Raw genomic sequence first — 20,825 nt, 5'->3', positions numbered from 1 at the left:
CAAGTGATCCGGTCATTGCAGAAATACCCTAAATCTTTTTTGAATAACCTACTTTTCCTAGGTTTTTTGCTCAACCTCAATAAAACCAATACAGTGCAATTCTCTGGACTCTCTAGATCAATAATTATCAATCAAAAGTTGAACTTTTGCTATAACAGGGTCATTTACAAAATAGGTGTGGCCAAGTGCATGCAAAAGCCTGTAACTCCTAAACGAAAACTCTGAACTTCACGAAAATTGGTGAGCATATGTGAAATATGATTCTAAATAAGCATGCAAACGTTTATGGAGATCAGACCATAGGTGGCGCTATAACTGATGAAAAGCTTTAAAGACCATGTATTTCCTTAATAAATTGCCTATATTGGATGTAAATGGTCTTTTCCATCTGTGATCTAAGTGGTTACATGCTTGCTAAATAAAACATAATACCTTTTTATGCATGTGCTTAAAGGCCTTATAGCGCTTAAGCCTCAATAATTGCTGTTCGCAGCTATATTTATAGATGTAATTACATGCAAGTATTTCTAAATATAAGTACAATGTAAAAACACTTTACAATTTATTTAGATAGTCCACTTTAGACATTCTACTAACTATAAGTAACTTTGCAACTACATGTCAACTAGCAGTCATTAGAGTATTAGTAGAATGTTAAGTTATGGTTTGGGTTAGTGGAATAAGTTGACTTGTACTTGCAACTTATAGTCAGTAGAATGTCTGTTGAGGAGCATCAAAATAAAGTTTATTTAAGCAGACAGTCTACTAATACTCTAATGACTGCTAGTTGACATGTAGTTACTTGTAGTTAGAAGAAAGTGGACTATCAAAATAAAGTGTAATCTTAATTGAAATGTTAGTAGGTAGTAGTTAAAGACACTTGATATAAAATGGGACCATTTATTTTAATAACATGTTTGAATGTCATAATATTTGTTAGTAAACATAACCCTGATGTTTATTATGTTCATAGGGTCTGCCCGGACCCCCTGGTCCCCCTGGTGAAGGAGGTAAACCCGGTGATCAGGTGAGAGTTCCTGAATCTGACGAAGAAACTTTACTTGTTATTCTGCTGGCCGCACATAGAAGCGTAATAAAGTGGCATGTCTGTCTTTGCTCATTCAGGGTGTTCCAGGAGAGGCTGGAGCCGCAGGGGCTACTGGACCCCGAGTGAGTCTCAACTCTTCACTTTCTCTTTGCTTTATTAAGTATATCATATTCTCCTGTGTTAAAGTTCTCCTGTCCTTCTTAGGGTGAGCGTGGTTTCCCAGGAGAGAGAGGAGGTGCAGGGCCGCAGGGCCTCCAGGGGCCTCGTGGTCTTCCAGGAACTCCAGGAACCGACGGACCCAAGGTAAGCAGATCAGTGGGACAGAGATAACCATGAAAATCTCCTGCTTTGTTTCTGTGCCACTTTCACTGGATGTATGGCTCTAACTGTGTGTCTGTGATGTTCTGCTCATCTGTAGGGCGGCGTTGGTCCGGGGGGAGCTCCTGGTGCTCAGGGACCTCCGGGATTACAGGGGATGCCTGGAGAGAGAGGGACCTCTGGGATTCCTGGACCAAAGGGCGACAGAGTAAGTGCAACAACTAAACATCTCTGTGAGATTTATTCAGATCCGCTCTCTATGAAAATGTCTTGATTATTAAAGTACTTCTGCACATAGATAGGTCTGTGTGTGTGTGTAGAATACAGTTCTTAGTAGTTAATGGCAGATGAAACGGATTTGCAAGGATTCGCCTCGAATATTCGGCTAATTGTTAGTCGACTAGAAGAGGCTTAGTTGACCAAAATGTTATTAGTAAGTAGTAATGGCTGCTCGCTCTAACGTCAACCTAGATAAATGTGTGCTAATATTAGGTGCATATCCAAGTGTTTGTGTGGCGTGTGGAAGCTGAAGTATAGCATGCTTACTGCATGAGGTGGAGGCGCCAGCGCGATCACTTGCATGTTTACCTGATATCAGTGGAAACAACTTAAAATATTCCATCATTTTTGGTCATACAGATAAAAATAATCCAACATTCGAAACTGTAAAGGGCTATTATTTGTGTAAACTCACAATAACAAGAAAATGTTGTGTCTTTGTAAAATAAAGAAAACAAACAGGATGCGCTTTCTGCCGTCTCGGTCTCTGTGAACTGGAGCATGTCACAAAAATGAACCGAAACTCAGTGTATACTTGCTCCACAGACAGAAATATATCTATAGAAAGCTTGAAATGTCTACTTTTAAATGAATCAATTCAAATCGGAAACAATCCGTATGAAAGGTGCATTTCTCTATATATGCATGTCTATACTGCGGAGATGGTGAGGCAGCATCGTCAACTTCATGTTTGCAGCTGACACCGACTCAAAAACACTACTTTATTAATAAATAATTAAAATGTCTCCTTGCTATTCTTTTCACAACACATTCATAAGCATTACTTTTGCTGTAAGATTTATGCTTATACTTGAGTGTGAAATAGCCTAGATTATGCCTATATATATTAAACGCTCATTATTGTTTAGTATTCTCCTCACAATGTATTTAGATATCAAGATATCATAAGATCAGTTATAAGATTTGACTGTCTGTGTATCACAGGGTGACAATGGTGAGAAAGGACCTGAAGGAGCTCCTGGGAAAGACGGCGCAAGAGTAAGATGATGAAACATCTTTTTTCCTCCAATAGATACTAACAAATTCTGAATTTTTCATATTGACTTTGTGTTGATTTTTTACATCTGTGTTTGGCTGTTGTGTTTCAAGCACAGATTAAAGTACTAACATCTATTGTATTGTCTCATGTCTCATGTCTCATGGGATACAAGAGGGTCAAAAACACTTGCACACGAATTGTGTAAAGCAGATCATTAAGAGTGTGCTAGTGCCCTGTTATATTTCACACTTTTATTTGGTCAAATAGTTGAGTAATGTGTAATATACAGAGGTTATTTATACATAGATAAATGATATTGCTAAATTTATTGATGAAGCCAGGCTTCCTGTGCAGTATTAAAGCGACTGGTCATCACTGGTCTACAGTATATAATTCAATACATGAATCAGAAATTGAATACATAAACACATGACATCATGTGTAACGTGTGCATGTTGCAGTGTGTCAGCTGTACACAAATTAAATTATGAGTTCAGATCTGGACGGATGGATGGATGTGAATTGAGAGTCAAACTGCTGATGTTTATGAACTTAATTCTTGTGTCTTTACAGGGTTTAACGGGTCCAATTGGTCCTACGGGTCCTGCAGGACCCAACGGTGAAAAGGTACTGAAGTTTACAGTTTATTATTAGTTCATTTCTGTGTTGAATATCCATTATTAATCACTGCATCGCACGTTTAGTCATAACTGAGTCTGATTCTGTGCTCATTCGTTCTTCAGGGAGAATCTGGACCGGCAGGGCCGTCTGGAGCTGCTGGTACTCGCGGCGTTCCTGTGAGTCCCTCACACACTATATCAGTATTCAGAGACCTGTGCTCTACTTTCCATACATTCTCCATCTAAATCAGCATATTTTTGCAACTTGTATATGTAATGCATTGCGAGCAGTGATCTTCTATTGCTCAGAGATGACATGAAACTTCATACCGACGTCATCTCGTATGAATCCTGGTCCGAGTTCATTATACCTCACATAATACATGATATGACATGCAGTAGTAGCCAAAAGTGACGTCCGGAGGGGATGCTATTTGTTTTTAATGAACCTACAAGTTCGATTAAACCGTAAAATGTTTTGGATTTTTAAAATATTTTAAATATGAGAGAAGAAAGAAACACTAAACTTGGTTAGAGTGTTTATCTGACACAATTATTTGGCAAAAAAGGCAAACTACAGTTACAGGTTTTATTTTACTATGCAAATGTGTTCATAATTGCATGTGTTCATAATTTTTTGTATGAAAGCCTGGCCAAAAATTATCACACAATTTGGCATGTGTTGGGGCATTATTATCACAAATAAAACAATTGACTCTAAGGATAACTATGCAATATGCTTACAAAACCTTTGTTAATAGTATTTGAATAAAGGGTGAAGATCACTTCCGGGCATCTTGGATATTTCGGATCTTCAAACACAAACACATTTTTGGATAAAAATCTGGTTAAGTTCTTGTGGAAAGGGCAGATGTTTGAACTGTGATCAAAGCAGTGCAGTGATTGGCTGGCGGCAAGACAGCAACATAACATAATACAGTTAGAAAAGAACATCATATTAACACATACATGTAGATGGATAGATGAATGGATGAATGGAGTCAAATCATCAACAGTTACATTTATATAACTTAGTAATCCATGTACAAAAGTATGTATATGCTTTATACATATCGTGTTGTACACTTCTAGGAAAAGAATGTAATATGAACAACATGTATAGACTATATCACTTATGTTTTAGCTGATGGTATGGCACATACAATACAAGAATCATATATACTAAAAGCGAGGCTTTATCTGTTTAACAGGGTGACCGAGGAGAGACTGGCCCTCCTGGTGCTGCTGGTTTTGCTGGTCCACCTGTAAGTACAATCTTAATAGCTGCTGTTTTTCTTTATTTCTGCCTGACAATAAAGTCTCTCACATTACCATCAAACTACAGGAATAGCAGTTTCTCAGTGCACAAACAAAGCCCACAATTAAACATTTCTTTGACCTAGAGGTTTCCCAACTAATAATGAAACTCATTTTTGAAGTGGGGAAGATGGTGCAAATGATGAGAAATCAGAGCTTATAATTGCTTGATCGTATATTTGTTTGATAAAGTTAGCACTGAGATCTCAGTATAAGAAGGCTGACGAGTGTGCTGTCAAATCATGAATGATGTAATTACATCAGAACATAGTTAATACGGTTTGTTTCTGTTTCTGCTGTCTGTTCGGCTCTTGTCTCTACATTGGTCCCAGACGTTTAAAACTGTTTCCACAACAGTATGGCAGTGATGGCAGTTTTGTAGCATGATTTGAGAGGACTGTATTTGTGCAGTTAAAGTTTTAAGTCCTTCTAAAAGATCTTCAGTGGTCAAGCTGATTCGTGAGCTGGAGCTGTGAGAATGTTTGCCAGTGAAATCGATCATCTCTGTTTTTAAGCATTGTGAACTCTTTTTGGGACATTTTTAATTAAATTTAGTAGAGGAACATGCAGAAAAATATCAGTTCTATTAAAATTAAAATCAACAACTGTCATTCATTCAGTAATGAATAGACCTGTTTTAATCAAACACTACAATCAAGACAGATTTATTATAAATGTTGAATATTATAAATGACAAATGAACAGTTGCAACTCTTTCCCCGTCGGCACAGTCTTATAGCTCGTCCCGGGTCAACATTAATTCGGTAACATTAGTCAGTTTTGATTTATACGCTGTTAAATGTTGATGATCATGTTATTTTACGTATGCATCTGCTTACATATGCTATTGTTTGTTTATGCTTCTTCTTCGCCTGTGTTTTGATCAGGAGATTCTGTACTCTTTCAGAAGATGCGTAATAGCGCCCCCTACAGTGAAAACATAGAAAGCTGTAAAATCTTGTCCATGGCAGGAAACATTTTCTCATAAAAGTCAAGATAACTCTTTAATGGTGGGGAAAGAGTTAATGATACAAATGGCATAGTTGTCCTTTTAGAGCGTGTTAGAGCACTAACAGCTAACCATTATTAAAGGGGGCATATATGCTTTTTTACAAGTCTTGATCTTGATTTGGGTTCTACTAGAGCAGGTTTCCCTGCTTGAATGTTGGTTATTTTCCTCATATTCTTCATTGTTCAGCTCCTCTCTTCCCAGTCTGTCAGTAACGCTCTGTTTAGTTCCTGTCTCTATGAAGCCCCTCCTTCTGAAATGCACAATGTGCTCTGATTGGTCAGCTGGAGCAGTATGTTGTGATTGATCAAGTGCTTCCAGCGTGTTTGGGAAATGTCCCGCCCCTTAACATAACAGCCAGTTTCAACAAACTACTAACTAACTCAACCAGGCCCGCCCCTTTATTCTGCATATGAATTATTTAAATGAGGAAAATTGTGAAGAAAAGTCAAGACTACTGGAGGGACTTTGTGACTTTGCAGAGCTTTTTCATGCTCAAACTGCATCATTAAACACTAAAGAAAGATGAATGGATCCCCTTAATAGTGTCATTGATTGTTAAATGAATTTTTTGGATGTGTTAGGGTGCAGATGGACAGCCTGGCATTAAGGGAGAGCAGGGTGAAGGTGGACAGAAGGGTGATGCCGGTGCACCGGGCCCTCAGGGGCCTTCAGGAGCTCCAGGTCCTCAGGTAACATCAGCCATTTTCATTTGCGTTACTGTTGTTCGATAGCGTGCCTGTATTTCTTCACGTTGTGTATTCCTGCTTTGGTTATAGGGACCAACTGGTGTGTCTGGACCGAAAGGGGCTCGTGGTGCTCAAGGACCTCCAGTAAGTGCAAACCAATGGGTGTTCTTTGTAAATGTAGATCTTGAAACTAAATGTTTATTTTTATGATTTTTGCAGGGTGCCACAGGTTTCCCTGGAGCCGCAGGTAGAGTTGGACCTCCTGGTCCCAATGTAAGTAAATCAGTGGACCTGTTCACTAAGGCAAAATACCTCAGTGTACAACATTTAATTAGTGTAATTGATGTTCCGAGAACACATATTATTAATGCTAAAACCTTTATATCCATCATGTCCCTCAGTACATTTATTAACAGTTTCTTCATGAGAACATATTAATGTCTGTTCTCAGGGTAACCCGGGTCCTGCTGGTCCTGCTGGCCCTCCTGGTAAAGATGGTCCAAAGGGTGTGCGTGGTGACGGTGGTCCTCCTGGAAGACCTGGTGATGCTGGGTTGCGTGGGTCGGCTGGTCCTCCTGGCGAGAAGGGAGATCCTGGAGAAGATGGTCCTCCCGTATGTAGCTTTACTGGATCTCATTAAATGTGCTTCAACTTTGACCTCAGTAATAACTCACCCATTCCTGCATTACTGCAACTTGACATTAAGCTGTTAGTCGACAAGCTGTTTTTAGGTTTCATCAATGGATAATACCATTTCTGTCCCGTTCCAGGGTCCAGATGGGCCTTCAGGTCCTCAGGGTCTGGCTGGTCAGCGTGGAATTGTTGGACTCCCTGGACAGCGTGGAGAAAGAGGTTTCCCCGGCCTGCCTGGACCCTCTGTGAGTCCCACACTGACATTTAATGTCGTAATGATGAAAACACATCAATATTTGTGATGGTTCAGTGATGGGGGAATCACTGTCAGTCATGCGCTTTTTATCAGATTTTCCTTTAATGTGAACTTTATGTAAACATACTTTACCAGCTGTTGAGTTTCCAGTGAATATGACGAACTGATAATAAAATCAGAATTCTTTTCCATGTTTTATGATCAGATACGCCAATGAAACACATACCTTTGCTGTGAATGCATCTTATGCAAGATATGGAGACACTTTTGCTCTGTCTCATGCACCATTAACCACAGAGATGAGCAGTCTTCACAGTTTCACCAAAAATCACGACAGAAGAGTGATACAGGACTAAAATAACATTACCTTTCAAAGGATCCTAATGCTAGGAATATGGTTATTTATTTTCAACCAGGGGCACCATGCTTCTATCATTTGTTTCTGCTTCTTCTTCACTGTGTTTTGATCGAACGATTCTGTACTCTTTCAGAAGATCGGTAATAGCGCATAACCGTATAACAGTGAAAACATGGATTGACAGAAAATTCCGTCAATGGCGGGGAAAGAGTTAATAACAAAGGACAAATGTTATATGGGCAACTACATAGCTAACACGGGTAGATGTAACTGAATCACTTTCGATTGATGAATGCCCCTCACAGGGTGAGCCTGGGAAACAAGGAGCTCCCGGAGGATCTGGAGACCGTGGACCACCTGGACCTGTGGGAGCGCCGGGTATGACCGGAGCTGCCGGAGAGCCTGGGAGAGAGGTACGCTACAACCGTGGTGATTTACTCCAACACCACCCTTAAAGGGGACATATCATGAAAATCTTGACTTTTTCCATGTTTAAGTGCTATAATCGATTCCCTGGTGCATCTACTATCCCAGAAAATGTGAAAAGAGACAACCCAGTAACTTTGTTTTGGCAAGCCTTTCTCTACAAGCATGTGAAAAAACGAGCCGCTCAGATTTTGCTTTCTCTTGTAAAGTAGGAAGGGATCTTATTGTAATATTACCACCCTTTAATCTGCACGTTTCCACCCACCATTTTGTTTTCGCAAACAACAACGGTGTACCAGTTCTAACACCAAAGGTTTAAGCAAAGCATGCTAACTGTTCTGTCATTGGCTGCACAGACGAGCACAGAACACTATTTAGAGTCTCGTTAGAGTCTCGGCACATGCTAGTGGATGAGTTGAATCAATTCCACAGCAACTACATCAGTTTATCCACTAACCATTCAGAAACGTCCAGTTTCATTCTAAAAGTTGTAACTTCTTCCTGAGTCTCTCCATCAGTGTCGACTCCGATTTGAACAATGTAAGGCTCCACCCTCTTCTGGAAAGGGGGCGGGAGCAGCAGCTCATTTGCATTTAAAGGGACACACACAAAAACGGTGTGTTTTTGCTCACACCCAAATAGGGACAAATTTGACAAGCTATAATAAATTGATCTGTGGGGTATTTTGAGCTGAAACTTCACAGACACATTCTGGAGACACAGAGGCTTATATTACATCTTGTGAAAAGGGACATAATAGATCCCCTTTAAAATCAACCTGTAAAATAAACCAAGGAAAATATGCAAACCTTTTGGGATCTCACACAGTTGAGGCCACACCTGAATTACATTTTTCAGATGAAATATCTACACAATATTTCAGTGCTTTTGATTTAGTAAAGATGGTAGCAGATTTGAATGTTAAAACAGCTAAGAATTATACTTCAGTCTCTGATCTTATTGATCAGTATCTGAATTTAGCAACCAACAGAAAGTGTTACATGGGACATGACCAACAAAACCAGTTATCTTAGACCAGATCAAGAAGCCCAGTTCCAAATTGCAGCATCTACAAAAGCTTTATTAATTTTTATAGCACTTATATATATATAGCACTATACAATATAAATAACTTCAAAGCAGCTGGTTCAACCCACATCTGGATCCCACTTGAATGCCCACGGGTCAAAATCCTTACAATAAATTCTTAAGACATTAAAGTCTGCATGAAATCCAAATTGACCCTATCCATTTTTTAATAAATGCTACTGGTCTTACTGTGAATAATTAATCTATGCATATATAATTTCACTAATTTTTTAGACCTTGTAATCTTTAATCAAACCTGTATGTAAGGCCATGCTGCACTTGAGCCAATCGGCCTCCATTCTGGTGCAGTTTACAACACTCACTTTTCACAATCAACATCTGACTGAGTAAACCAGGAGTTGCTGAGGCGGGTAATGCACTCCCAATTCTTCACATAAAATGTGGGGAGCCTATTCATAGTTTTCACGTGATTGACAGGCCTGTGCTGCAGTTCTGTGGATGTTTTGCCCTCCAGGTCTCCACACTAGTCACATGACTGAAAACTATGAATGTTTTGAGCAAGGTTAATAATTTTCCCATCTTCGTCAAAGACATGCTGAAGACCATATGGCATGTTTTGCCAGTCAAGACTTGTCTATGTGTTGTACAGTGGGATCGCGAAGCATCCTCGCTAATTGCCTATGATGAGACAGATGTGGCGGCCCGTCATTGATTTTGTACCGTTGCTGCATTTTCCCAATTTATATTGTATCTCTCACAGATTTGATCAGCTTGTTGAAAATCATTTTTATTTACAGAAAGAAAACAACTAATGGAGATTAGGAAAATGTATTGATTGTATTGATAGCTGTTAAAAGAATTGCTCATGGCGAGTTTAATATTATACATTGTTTTTCAGGGCAATCCTGGATCTGATGGTCCTCCTGGCCGAGATGGTTCTGCAGGAATAAAGGTGGGGAATATAATGTTCATGCATCACAGAGCCATTATCAATGCATTATCAATGCATTTATGCTTGTTGACTCTTCTGTTCAGGGTGACAGAGGTGACACTGGTCCAGCTGGCGCTCCTGGTGCTCCAGGTGGTTCTGGTGCCCCTGGTCCAGTCGGACCCACTGGTAAACAGGGAGACAGAGGAGAGGCCGTAAGTACAGATTACTAGAGCTCTTTTATTAGAGCTCTTTTCAAAAAAATGAGCAAACGTTAGTTTATTAGTCTGGATCATTGTGTCTAGAAAAGGGTTTGTTCTATTGATGTTATTAAGGGTACTGTTCAAAGGATTAGTTGGCTGACATATTCAAAATTAACATATTAAATTAAATATATATATATATATATATATATATATATATATATATATATATATATTTTTTACCAACAATGTAGGCTAGAATTTTGTTTAATGTTCTCAGCATTTTTTTTAGAAATATATCACTTGATTTAAAAAAGTGATTTTGTGTACTAGTTTAATGGTTCAGCTTGAAATTCTTATCAGCACTGACAATGTAATTTTTTCTCAACAGGGTGGAATGTGTATGAGTGGCTTTAATTCACTATAAACACTATAAAACATAAATCAAAATGAGTGTTGAGACATTCCAAGCTTCAGTTGAATTTCCCTTTAAATCTGGAAAGTGGTATAGCTGGATGGGATAATGTCTTAAAGCTGCCGTTAATACATAGAAGAGTGGACAGCACTGTCCTGTGCACTGCTGGAAAATGATAAGGCAGAAAAAAGGATTTATGATTTTCAAAGGATGATTTCAAGGCAAAAGATGAAGATACTTGACACACTAATTACATTTAACTGCAGGGACCCAAAGGACCTTCTGGATCTCCAGGGCCTGCTGGAGCTCGGGGAATGCCTGTAAGTACTTTTCTTGTCAAACTTTAATAACACTCTGGATTTTTCCTTGCTTTATTTATTTTGTTGTCAGTTCTAAAAATTCAAGTGCTGAAACTAGAGCTGCACGATTAACTGAAATTAGCTTAAAATTGCGCTTAGTGCGATTATGAAATTGCAAAAGGCTGAGATTATTTTTTTTATGCGCAGCTTGTCAGTGAAGCACGGCTCTGTGAACAGTAACATGCATTTGAAGCAACATGCGTCAAACATCTTTCCGAACATGAGAAGCTTTTATGAACCTCATGTCCAACTAAAGACAACATTTAATAACGTTTTTTTACTCCAAACATCAGTTGTGCATTTCAGTTGTCAATGTGCATGCATAAAATTCAATGTAGACTTAACGTCCAGTTACAATGCCCATGTTCATTAATCACAGGGACCACAAGGGCCACGTGGAGATAAGGGAGAAGCTGGCGACTCAGGTGAGAGAGGACAGAAAGGACATAGAGGTTTCACCGGTCTTCAAGGTCTGCCTGGGCCTCCTGTGAGTTGCTATTTCTTTGTGACATTTGAACTAAAGCATTCCATGTACAAATACTGAGGTAAGATGTGATGCACTAACTCCTGTACAATCCACACACAGGGCCAGCCTGGTGACCAAGGTGCTTCTGGACCTTCTGGACCCGGTGGAGCAAGAGTACGTACCCAGGAATATCCCAAAGTTTAGCTCCAACCTCAAACACACCTGAGCCAACTGATCAAGGTCTTAAAAACTAGTTTTTTGGAAGAGGTTGGAACAAAACATTGGAGGTTGTCAGGATTAGAAACTCTTGGACTATGCAAACAGGTCACGCTGTGCTGAGACTCAGACTTTCTTTCTCTTTCCAGGGACCCCCAGGCCCTGTTGGTCCAGCTGGAAAAGATGGAGCAAATGGTTCGCCTGGACCTATTGGACCCCCTGGACCTCGTGGGCGTTCTGGAGAGACTGGGCCATCCGTAAGTACCAAAGTGAAAACTAGATTTACACATTGGTTCCCAACCTTCCTGGAGTATCCAGGAAGTACCTCCAACATTTCACATTTGGTTTGTCTCCCTAGTTAAACACACCTGATTCAATTAATCAGTCACTTAGTAGAGACTCCAAGACCTGAAATGGGCATGTTAGATAATGGATACTCCCAAAATGTGTGCTGTTGGAGGTGTTCCAGGACCAGGGTTGGGAAATGCTGGTTTCTAATGTTGTTTTGAGTCTACTACAGCAGGTTTACATGTATCTAAAGTCAAAAACACTTTAATTTTCTCATAATATCCACTGCAGCATCAGCTCTTTTCTCTCAGTGTCTGAAACGCTTCCATCAAGGATTTGTTCTCTCTAAACCCCGCCTTTCTGAGAGCTGCTCTGCTGTGATTGGTCAGAAACCAAACGCTCATTATCATATCTGAATCTCAGCTCTTGCTTCGCAGTGATACGAACAGTAACGATGGCGTTGGTTTTACCGTATCAATCTCAGCAGAAAACAGCATCTTCTCGACATGAACAACACGAACCAAACTCTTCCAGTCTCAGATACAACTACAGTGATTGAGGGCGGGGCAAAGAGACACTGTTCAGCCAATCAAGACCATTGTCTGGCATTATGCAAATTAGTTACAAACCTACATTGGAGACAATAACTCCATTTATCTGCATTTTGATCTTTAAAACTTCCCAAACAGCTTTATTACACACTACATGAAGCTTGAAAGGTAATATCTGAAAAAGCATAATAGAGGCAATTTAAATATTGTGATTTAAAAAATCTGCTGAAAATTAAGGACACATAACTGTAAATCAGTGTCACTAAAATACACTGCTTCTCCATAGGGCCCCCCTGGAAATCCTGGACCCCCTGGTCTTCCTGGCCCGCCGGGACCTGGCATCGACATGTCTGCTTTTGCTGGTCTGTCTCAGCTTGAAAAGGGTCCTGATTCCTACAGGGCTGACCAAGCTGCAGAAGGCAACCTTCAGAATGATGCCGAGGTGGATGCCACTCTGAAATCCCTGAATAACCAGGTCGAGAGCATTCGTAGTCCTGACGGTACTAAAAAGAGCCCTACCCGGACCTGCAGAGACCTGAAACTCTGCCACCCAGACTGGAAGAGTGGTGAGTTTGCATCAGAGAGAAGCATGGTTACAGTGGAGTTCATGTAAGAGGTCTTGTGAATAATAGGGAAAATATGTGGTATTAAGAAAGTTTTGTCTCTCTCTTTAGGTGAATACTGGATTGATCCTAACCAGGGCTGCACCGTTGATGCTATCAAGGTGTTCTGCAACATGGAGACTGGCGAGACTTGCGTCTATCCAAAACCTGCCAACATCCCACGCAAGAACTGGTGGACTAACAAGGGTGCTGAACGCAAACATGTTTGGTTCGGAGAAGCCATGAATGGTGGATTCCATGTGAGTGTCTCACTTTCCTGTTCTTGAATTGGATTTAGGACCATTTTCAGAACTATTCTTTAGGATTTCGATCATCTCTGGCTAATGAACGTTTTTCACTACCACAGTTTAGCTATGGAGACGAAAATCTGGCACCTAATACAGCAAGTATTCAGATGACCTTCCTAAGACTGCTGTCCACAGAGGCCTCGCAGAACCTCACCTACCACTGCAAGAACAGCATTGCCTATATGGATGAGGCCAATGGCAACCTGAAGAAGGCTCTTCTGCTGCAGGGATCCAATGATGTGGAGATCCGAGCTGAGGGCAATAGTCGCTTCACATATAGTGTTCTTGAGGATGGTTGCAAGGTGAGGAAATGCTTTTGTCCTCTATTGAATAGGCATGGGAATTAAGAATTTAAAGAAAACACTGGAAGTGAATCTAACCCTTAACAGTTTGTACTGTTTCATTACAGCAAAATGATACAGAGGGAGTAAGTAGACAATGAGAAAAACTCATTTGCCAAAGTTTGCCGGCCTCAGTCAGCACGCAAAATGTTCGTTAAATAAATTTAATGTCTTTCACAAAATCTTAAAAAAAGAACGAAAAATAGATTAAAGGGGTCATGAACTGCATTGTTTTATTGTTTTAGAATGTTTCCTGTGGTGCACTTATATTGTTAGTATGATTTTTACATCAAAAATTGTCATAATTTAGAAATAAAAGGCCGTGATGAACATGTAGCCGATCACAAACATGTTGAGCACATGAAAGCAATGATGGATTTCGTCATTACAACTTGATTTCTGCACACTAATGAATGCTTTTATAACTAACAGTGCAAGCACACTGTAAATTAAAATTTCACTGGGAGTTTTGGCACGAGTCCAGAACTGATAAATTCAAGCTGTTTGATTGACAGCTCCAGTGATTGCAAAGGGAGCGTTCTTTGATCGCTTTCTATTCATAATTTAATCACAGTTCATTATTTTCATCCTACTAAGAGAAACAATGTGAAGTTGGCCGTTAAGTCATCACTGGTTTGATTTACTGACACATTGACAAAGAACATCTGACTGTACATGAATCATATCAGATCAGGCATTAGAATTAAAGGGGTGGTTGATTATGAATTGTCTTTTTTAATTTTAGTTATTAGTGTGTAATGTTGCTGTTTGAGCATAAAAAACATCTGCAATGTTACAATGCTCAAAGTTCAATGCAAAGGGAGATATTTACTTTTAAAGAAATCGCTTTTTAAGGACTACAACAAATGGCTGGTAGAGCCTACAACGCGCTTCTTCTGGGGTTAGTGACATCACAAACCCTAAAATTTACATAAACCCCTCCCCCAAGAACATGCAACAAAGGGGGTGAGGCCATCTTACTGCATTACAGTACGTAACACAAATACAATAGCATGTCATAAAAGCAAGATGCCAACATAAGTTATAACTGTAATTAAACTAAACTATACCTGTTCTGTCTTCATGCAGCATATATTATTTGGCTCTGTAGGCATCTTACAACAGATCCCACATGAGCGATTATCATGACAGAATATGCTAATCAATGACTTTAAGATAGTTAACTCCACATCAGCTACATAAATTAATCAACTAACCGTTCAGAAACGTCCAGTTGCATTCTACATGTTGTCACTTCTTCTTGAGTCTCTCCATCATTATCTGACTCCGGTTTGAACATAAAAGGCTAAACACCAATACGGACATTTTCAGTGAGTCTGCGTGAGGTGCTAACACTAGCTCTTGAAACTCCACCCTCTTCTTAGGAGCAGCAGCTCATTTGCATTTAAAGGGACACACAAAAATGGAGCGTTTTTGCTCATACTCAAAAAGTGACAAATTTAACATGCTATATAATAAATGATTTGTGGGGTATTTTGAGCTAAAACTTCACATACACATTCTGGGGACACCAGAGACTTATATTACATCTTGTAAAAGTGGCATTTTATGACCCCTTTAACACAGTTACTTACATGTTGTTGCATTACTGTCGAGTCCATATCATAAACATCTGTTTGCAAAGCCTGGGCCGAAGTTGCGACTGATTTACCAAAGAATCCACAGTGAAATGTACCGCATAAAAAATAAGTAATGCTCAACTGAGACATTCACATTGTTGAAAATAAATAAAATAATCACATTCCTAGCATTAGGATCCTTGTAAATAAAATGTAATATTGTTGCAAAAAACATGGAAATAGTGTGAAATGTCAATGGAAAAGCAGTGCAGTAGATTGCAAAACATGTTCTGTGTGAACAGACCATTTACATTTGAGGTCTTTTGCCCCTACAGAGACACACAGGACAATGGAGCAAGACAGTAATCGAGTACAAATCACAGAAGACATCACGCCTACCCATTGTGGACATCGCACCTATGGATATTGGAGGAGCACATCAGGAGTTTGGAGTGGACGTGGGTGCCGTCTGTTTCTTGTAAAGATAAAACCTGGATGCAGAAAGAATGAGAGAGACAACACACACTCGAGAGTGAGGAACAAAGAAACAGAGGAACTAAAGAACTAGACATTTTTGAGTGGGACATCTTTTTATGACTAGAAGAAAAAGTGCTTCCGAAAGTATTTTTAGGATATGCACTGATAGGCACTAGCAGTACTCATCTGTGACTGACCGGCAGACACTCTCCCATCTCCACCCTCAGCCCTCTGGGAAAAAAAATCTCACAATCGAACCGAACGGTACATAAGGGAGTATGCCAGCGAAAACGACAGAAGTAGAAGTGTGTCTTGGTTTTATTTATTTATTGTTACGGTGCTATCCCTCCCCTCCCATGCATTTGGATCAAGAGTTGTACGTCAGTGTAGTATTTTAGCATTTTCATCTACAATTATTTGACTCACATGCACCCTGAACTCTGACAATCACATGCAAGTGTTCGTCTTTCTTGTCGCCACAGTGTATGTAAATTACTGTGCATTAAAACATAATCAATGGTGCTAATCTTTTAAAACACCCTGCTTTTTTCTCCAACGACCAGATAGACATATAATAGTTTGTGTATATGTGCGCATGTGCGTTGAAGTTAGGTTTCTTTCTACCTGTTATGTCACACTATTCGAAGAGACTGTTCACGCAAGTGGTCTGTAGCCCAGTTTTGAATTTTATTTTTAAGCTACCTCATGCTGGACAAAACAATCAGAAAAAGTAAAGCCTTACTAATTTGTAAAGTCAGCATAAAGCTAGTATTCAAAAGATAATTCATTCTTTTATCTGCTCCACTCTACTCTTTATAAAATCGGCCCTAAGCACAGCCTTCATTTGGTCTGATGTCTTTTGAAAGCCTAAACATATGTAAAAGTCTTGTTTTTATTTCCTTGATTTATGGTTTTAATGAATGCAAAATGTACAACTTTTTTTCTTCCTTTGGTTTTAGATGCACTCTTAGATGTAGGGCAAGAGCTTACACTATGTGCGTTGTGTTGCTTTAAGTTGTTTTTGTTAAAATAAAAGGATAGTACATCTTTGTTCAGTTATGTAGTATGGGTTTCATAGGTGGGTTGATCTATTTTGTCTGTTTTTTGGGGGAAAATAAAGAAAAAATCTAGCATCACATCAAATAGTTAATTATGACGGTCATTAATATTTCAGATAATGCGTACAGTGTGCAGTAGTGCACATAGTATGATCTGTCAGTCTGGTTAGTGTATTTATGTAAAGTAAATTTCCACTTGTACATTTGTGCTGTTTTTCTATGACTTTTTACCGTAGCAATAACAGATAGAATCATTTCTATGAAATAAATAGTGTAATGATGGTACATCTTCTATGGGGTTTTCTTACGGCATGCCTTTGTGATTCAGTGAGGGTATTCGAGTGAAAAGTAATGTCACATAAAATTTATGCGACATATAACTTGTAAGTATGAACTGTAAGGAAACACTTTTTTTGCTATCCAGAATCAGGTAATCGATCTTACTTTTGAGATGGTTTTTCAAAGTAAAATTGGATTGGATCACCGTGATAGAAACGTACCTTTCAGTACGTAAGCGGATTAGGGCCAAGCAATAATAAAAAAATAAAACCATCTTGAGATTAAAGTTGTTAAATTTCGAGAAAAAACTCGTTAAATTTCGAGAACAAAGTCGAAATAAAATGTTGAGAATAAACTCATTAAATTACGAGAAAAAACGTGTTAAATTTCAAGAAAAAAGTCGAGATAAAATGTTGAGAATAAACTCGTTAAATTACGAGATAAAATGTTGAGAATAAACTCATTAAATTATGAGAAAAAAGTCGTTAAATTATGAGAACAAATTCGACTTTTTTCTCGTAATTTAACTAATTTGTTCTCGTAATTTAACGACTTTTTTCTCGTAATTTAATGACTTTATTCTCAACATTTTATCTCGACTTTTTTTCTCGAAATTTAACATTTTTCTCATAATTTAACTAATTTGTTCTCGTAATTTAATAACTTTTTTCTCGTAATTTAATGACTTCATTCTCAACATTTTATCTCGACTTTTTTCTCAAAATTTAACGAGTTTTTTCTCGAAATTTAACGAGTTTATTCTTAACATTTTATCTCGACTTTTTTCTTGAAATTTAACGTGTTTGTCTTGTAATTTAATGAGTTTATTCTCAACATTTTAGCTCGACCTTGTTCTCGAAATTTAACGAGTTTTTTCTCGTAATTTAACAAGTTTATTCTCAACATTTTATTTAGACTTTTTTCTCGTAATTTAATGACTTTATTCTCAACATTTTATCTCGACCTTTTTCTCGAAATTTAACAAGTTTTTTTCTCGTAATTTAACAAGTTTATTCTTAACATTTTATCTCGACTTTTTTCTTGTAATTTAAAGTGGAACTCGGTAAGATTTGCGAAGCTCCCCCTACAGGTTCCTTCAGTGAATCACACTGTCGTAAATACTCCAAGCGCAGCTCTGGACTACAACGACTACAACGCTCACCAGCGAGGTAGTTTTGCAAATACAGTACACTCGATGGAGGTGGGTAATTTTCAAAATTGTCTTATAAAGTCATAATATTTACATTGTTTTTGAATTACCGTAAAGCATTTTGTCACTCTCGCGTGAACGTGAACATGAGGCGAGATTGTGTCGGGTCGGCGAAGCTCAACTTGCAAGTGCTGTTTTCTGGCGTAGACGTGCCAGAGGGGGTTAGTGCACGCCTCAAACACACCACTACAAGTCAATTAACCATCCTAAGGACTTAGAAAACTATTTATGAAGGTAAAAAAAGTTACTTAGTTCTGCTTTAACGACTTTTTTCTCGTAATTTAATAACTTTATTCTCAACATTTTATCTCGACTTTTTTCTTGAAATTTAACAAGTTTTTTCTCGTAATTTAATAAGTTTATTCTCAACATTTTATCTCGACCTTTTTCTCGAAATTTAAGAAGTTTTTTCTCGTAATTTAACAAGTTTATTCTCAACATTTTATTTTGACTTTTTTCTCGAAATTTAACGATTTTTTTCTCGAAATTTAACAACTTTAATCTCAAGATGGTTTTATTTTTTTATTATTGCTTGGCCCTAATCCGCTTCCGTAGTTCAGAAAAGTTCAGTGTTGTTCAAAAGTAATCTGATTCCGGCTATCGGATTGGATCAAATCTTGAAAATGTGTTGTTCAAAAAGGAAAAAAAGGATTCTGAAATCAGATCACAAAATCCAATCTTGGTTTTGATCTGGATGAAATCATCAGTTTGTGTTGTTCAAAACTTTTTAGTAAGATTTGGATACCTGATCCAAAAAAATCAGGATTATACTGATTCCATCAGGATGGTGGATTTCAGGAACAAACATGTAATAAAACTTTAAAAACTGATAAAAAAATACATTTTTATCATGTAATATACATGCATACATTTTATTTATTTTGCTCTTGATTAGTTTAACTGTTAGAGTAATAAATTAGGAGTATACATTAGGCTACATATTTCGGTAACCTACTGTAAAATAAAACATTTTTGATGCCATAAAATAATCCCCAAACAGCTGTAAATATCAAACAAAGTATTATATTTGATTCAAAGTTTTCTCTTTGTAAACATACATTGTCACAATCATAAGAGATAAACCAGTCAAAAGTTATTTGTAAAGTTTCTCGGATGAATTTCTCTGGTTTTCTGAGACAATGCATTGAAATGTTTTTTCCCTTCAGGGGCTCCGTAGAGCACTAGATTTGGTTATCTGGAAGAGTGTCTATCTGGATCAGGGTGATCCAATCCAATTTTGCTTTGAAAAAACAGCACAAAAGTAAGTTGGATTACCTGATCCTGGATAGCAAAACATGGGATTTCCAAATCCAGATCATTCTGATCCAGATTAAACTTTTTGAACAACTGGTCCCAGATGATTTGATCAGGGAGACATGCAAAATGTGCAGTGTTGGGGGCCTCCAGGAATGAGGTTGGGAAACACAGAGAGGAACTGGACATATGAAGACTCGCACACTGATCCAGATAAGAGAAATCCTGACACCTTGTGGAATTTCTTTGAAGGGCAGGTGAAAGTAAGGCATGTGTGGCACATCTTGACCTCACTGCAAGTTTTAAGCAAGACTTAAAGGATTAGTTCACTTTCAAATAAAAAATTAGCCCATGATTCACTCACCCTCAAGCCATCCTAGGTGTATATGAATTTCTTCTTTCTGATGAACACAACCGGAGTTATATCAATAAATATCCTGAGCTGAAGTAGTCTCCGTCTACATCCATCCATCATAAACGTACTACAAGCGGCTCCGGGGGGTTAATAAAGGCCTTCTGAAGCGAAACGATGCGTTTGTGTAAAAAAAAATCCATATTTAACAAGTTATGAAGTAAAATATCTAGCTTCCATCAGATCGTCTTCCATATTTAACTTAGTTTAAGAAAGTATAAAACTCTTGCAGTTCAAAAAGCTTATGCTACGTCCTCCTTCCCTACTCAACTTACGATAAAAAGTGACGCCATCACTTACTTCGTATGCGTCAGGATATTTATTAATAAGCCTATATTGTGTTCAGCAGAAAGAAGAAAGCCATATACACCTAGGATGGCTTGAGGGTGGGTAAAGCTTGGGGTAATTTTCATTTGAAAGTGAACTAATCCTTTAACACTGTGTCAACAACCAGACGCGACGCTAAAATCTTTTCCATGTTAATCAGATTTTTTGTCCTAACCAGCCGACGATTCTATTTTAAAAACGATTTCTGTGATATTGTGGCTGGAACAACATGACAAAATATGGCAGTGATAATCTCAGGATATGTTTATGTGCTTTATTGTGTAATGTGACTTTAAATGTCATTTATCATTTTTTCAGTAGCCATTACTGAAACCAACAATAGACAATATTATATTATTTTATAATATTACATCTTATATGACTTAAATATTGTTCCAGTAACTCAATATGAATTTTTAATAATGTTAAAAAAATAGTGTAATATTCACTAATTTGATTTTGTACTTTTCCATCAGTTGCGAGTGCCGAGAGAGCCCGCCCCTGCGCTCTTCTGATTGGCTGTGATTTTTGATTGACTATCGTGTCTC

At 38.2% G+C, this 20,825-nt stretch overlaps 1 protein-coding gene across 2 annotated transcripts in view; it reads left to right on the top strand.

Moving 5' to 3' along the window:
* The window catches only part of col2a1b (collagen, type II, alpha 1b), a 58,076-nt gene extending 40,996 nt beyond the window's left edge, over positions 1–17,080 (top strand). For both annotated transcript variants that reach the window (XM_048172169.1, XM_048172168.1), the window contains 24 exons: positions 974–1,027; positions 1,126–1,170; positions 1,253–1,351; positions 1,467–1,574; positions 2,591–2,644; positions 3,219–3,272; positions 3,389–3,442; positions 4,477–4,530; positions 6,176–6,283; positions 6,371–6,424; positions 6,500–6,553; positions 6,732–6,893; positions 7,051–7,158; positions 7,833–7,940; positions 9,902–9,955; positions 10,039–10,146; positions 10,816–10,869; positions 11,288–11,395; positions 11,495–11,548; positions 11,740–11,847; positions 12,716–12,995; positions 13,104–13,291; positions 13,399–13,641; positions 15,596–17,080. In XM_048172169.1, coding sequence (XP_048028126.1) covers positions 974–1,027; positions 1,126–1,170; positions 1,253–1,351; positions 1,467–1,574; positions 2,591–2,644; positions 3,219–3,272; positions 3,389–3,442; positions 4,477–4,530; positions 6,176–6,283; positions 6,371–6,424; positions 6,500–6,553; positions 6,732–6,893; positions 7,051–7,158; positions 7,833–7,940; positions 9,902–9,955; positions 10,039–10,146; positions 10,816–10,869; positions 11,288–11,395; positions 11,495–11,548; positions 11,740–11,847; positions 12,716–12,995; positions 13,104–13,291; positions 13,399–13,641; positions 15,596–15,742 — 2,460 coding nt within the window. In that variant the 3' untranslated portion in view covers positions 15,743–17,080. The remainder of the gene's footprint in view (positions 1–973; positions 1,028–1,125; positions 1,171–1,252; positions 1,352–1,466; positions 1,575–2,590; positions 2,645–3,218; positions 3,273–3,388; positions 3,443–4,476; positions 4,531–6,175; positions 6,284–6,370; positions 6,425–6,499; positions 6,554–6,731; positions 6,894–7,050; positions 7,159–7,832; positions 7,941–9,901; positions 9,956–10,038; positions 10,147–10,815; positions 10,870–11,287; positions 11,396–11,494; positions 11,549–11,739; positions 11,848–12,715; positions 12,996–13,103; positions 13,292–13,398; positions 13,642–15,595) is intronic.
* Positions 17,081–20,825: the final 3,745 nt, after the last annotated feature.

Source organism: Megalobrama amblycephala, linkage group LG21, assembly GCF_018812025.1.
Source record: "Megalobrama amblycephala isolate DHTTF-2021 linkage group LG21, ASM1881202v1, whole genome shotgun sequence".
NCBI classification, from domain to species: Eukaryota; Metazoa; Chordata; class Actinopteri; order Cypriniformes; family Xenocyprididae; genus Megalobrama; species Megalobrama amblycephala.
Note: the sequence above shows the minus strand (reverse complement) of the source record. Positions and strands in the feature narration are given on the sequence as shown.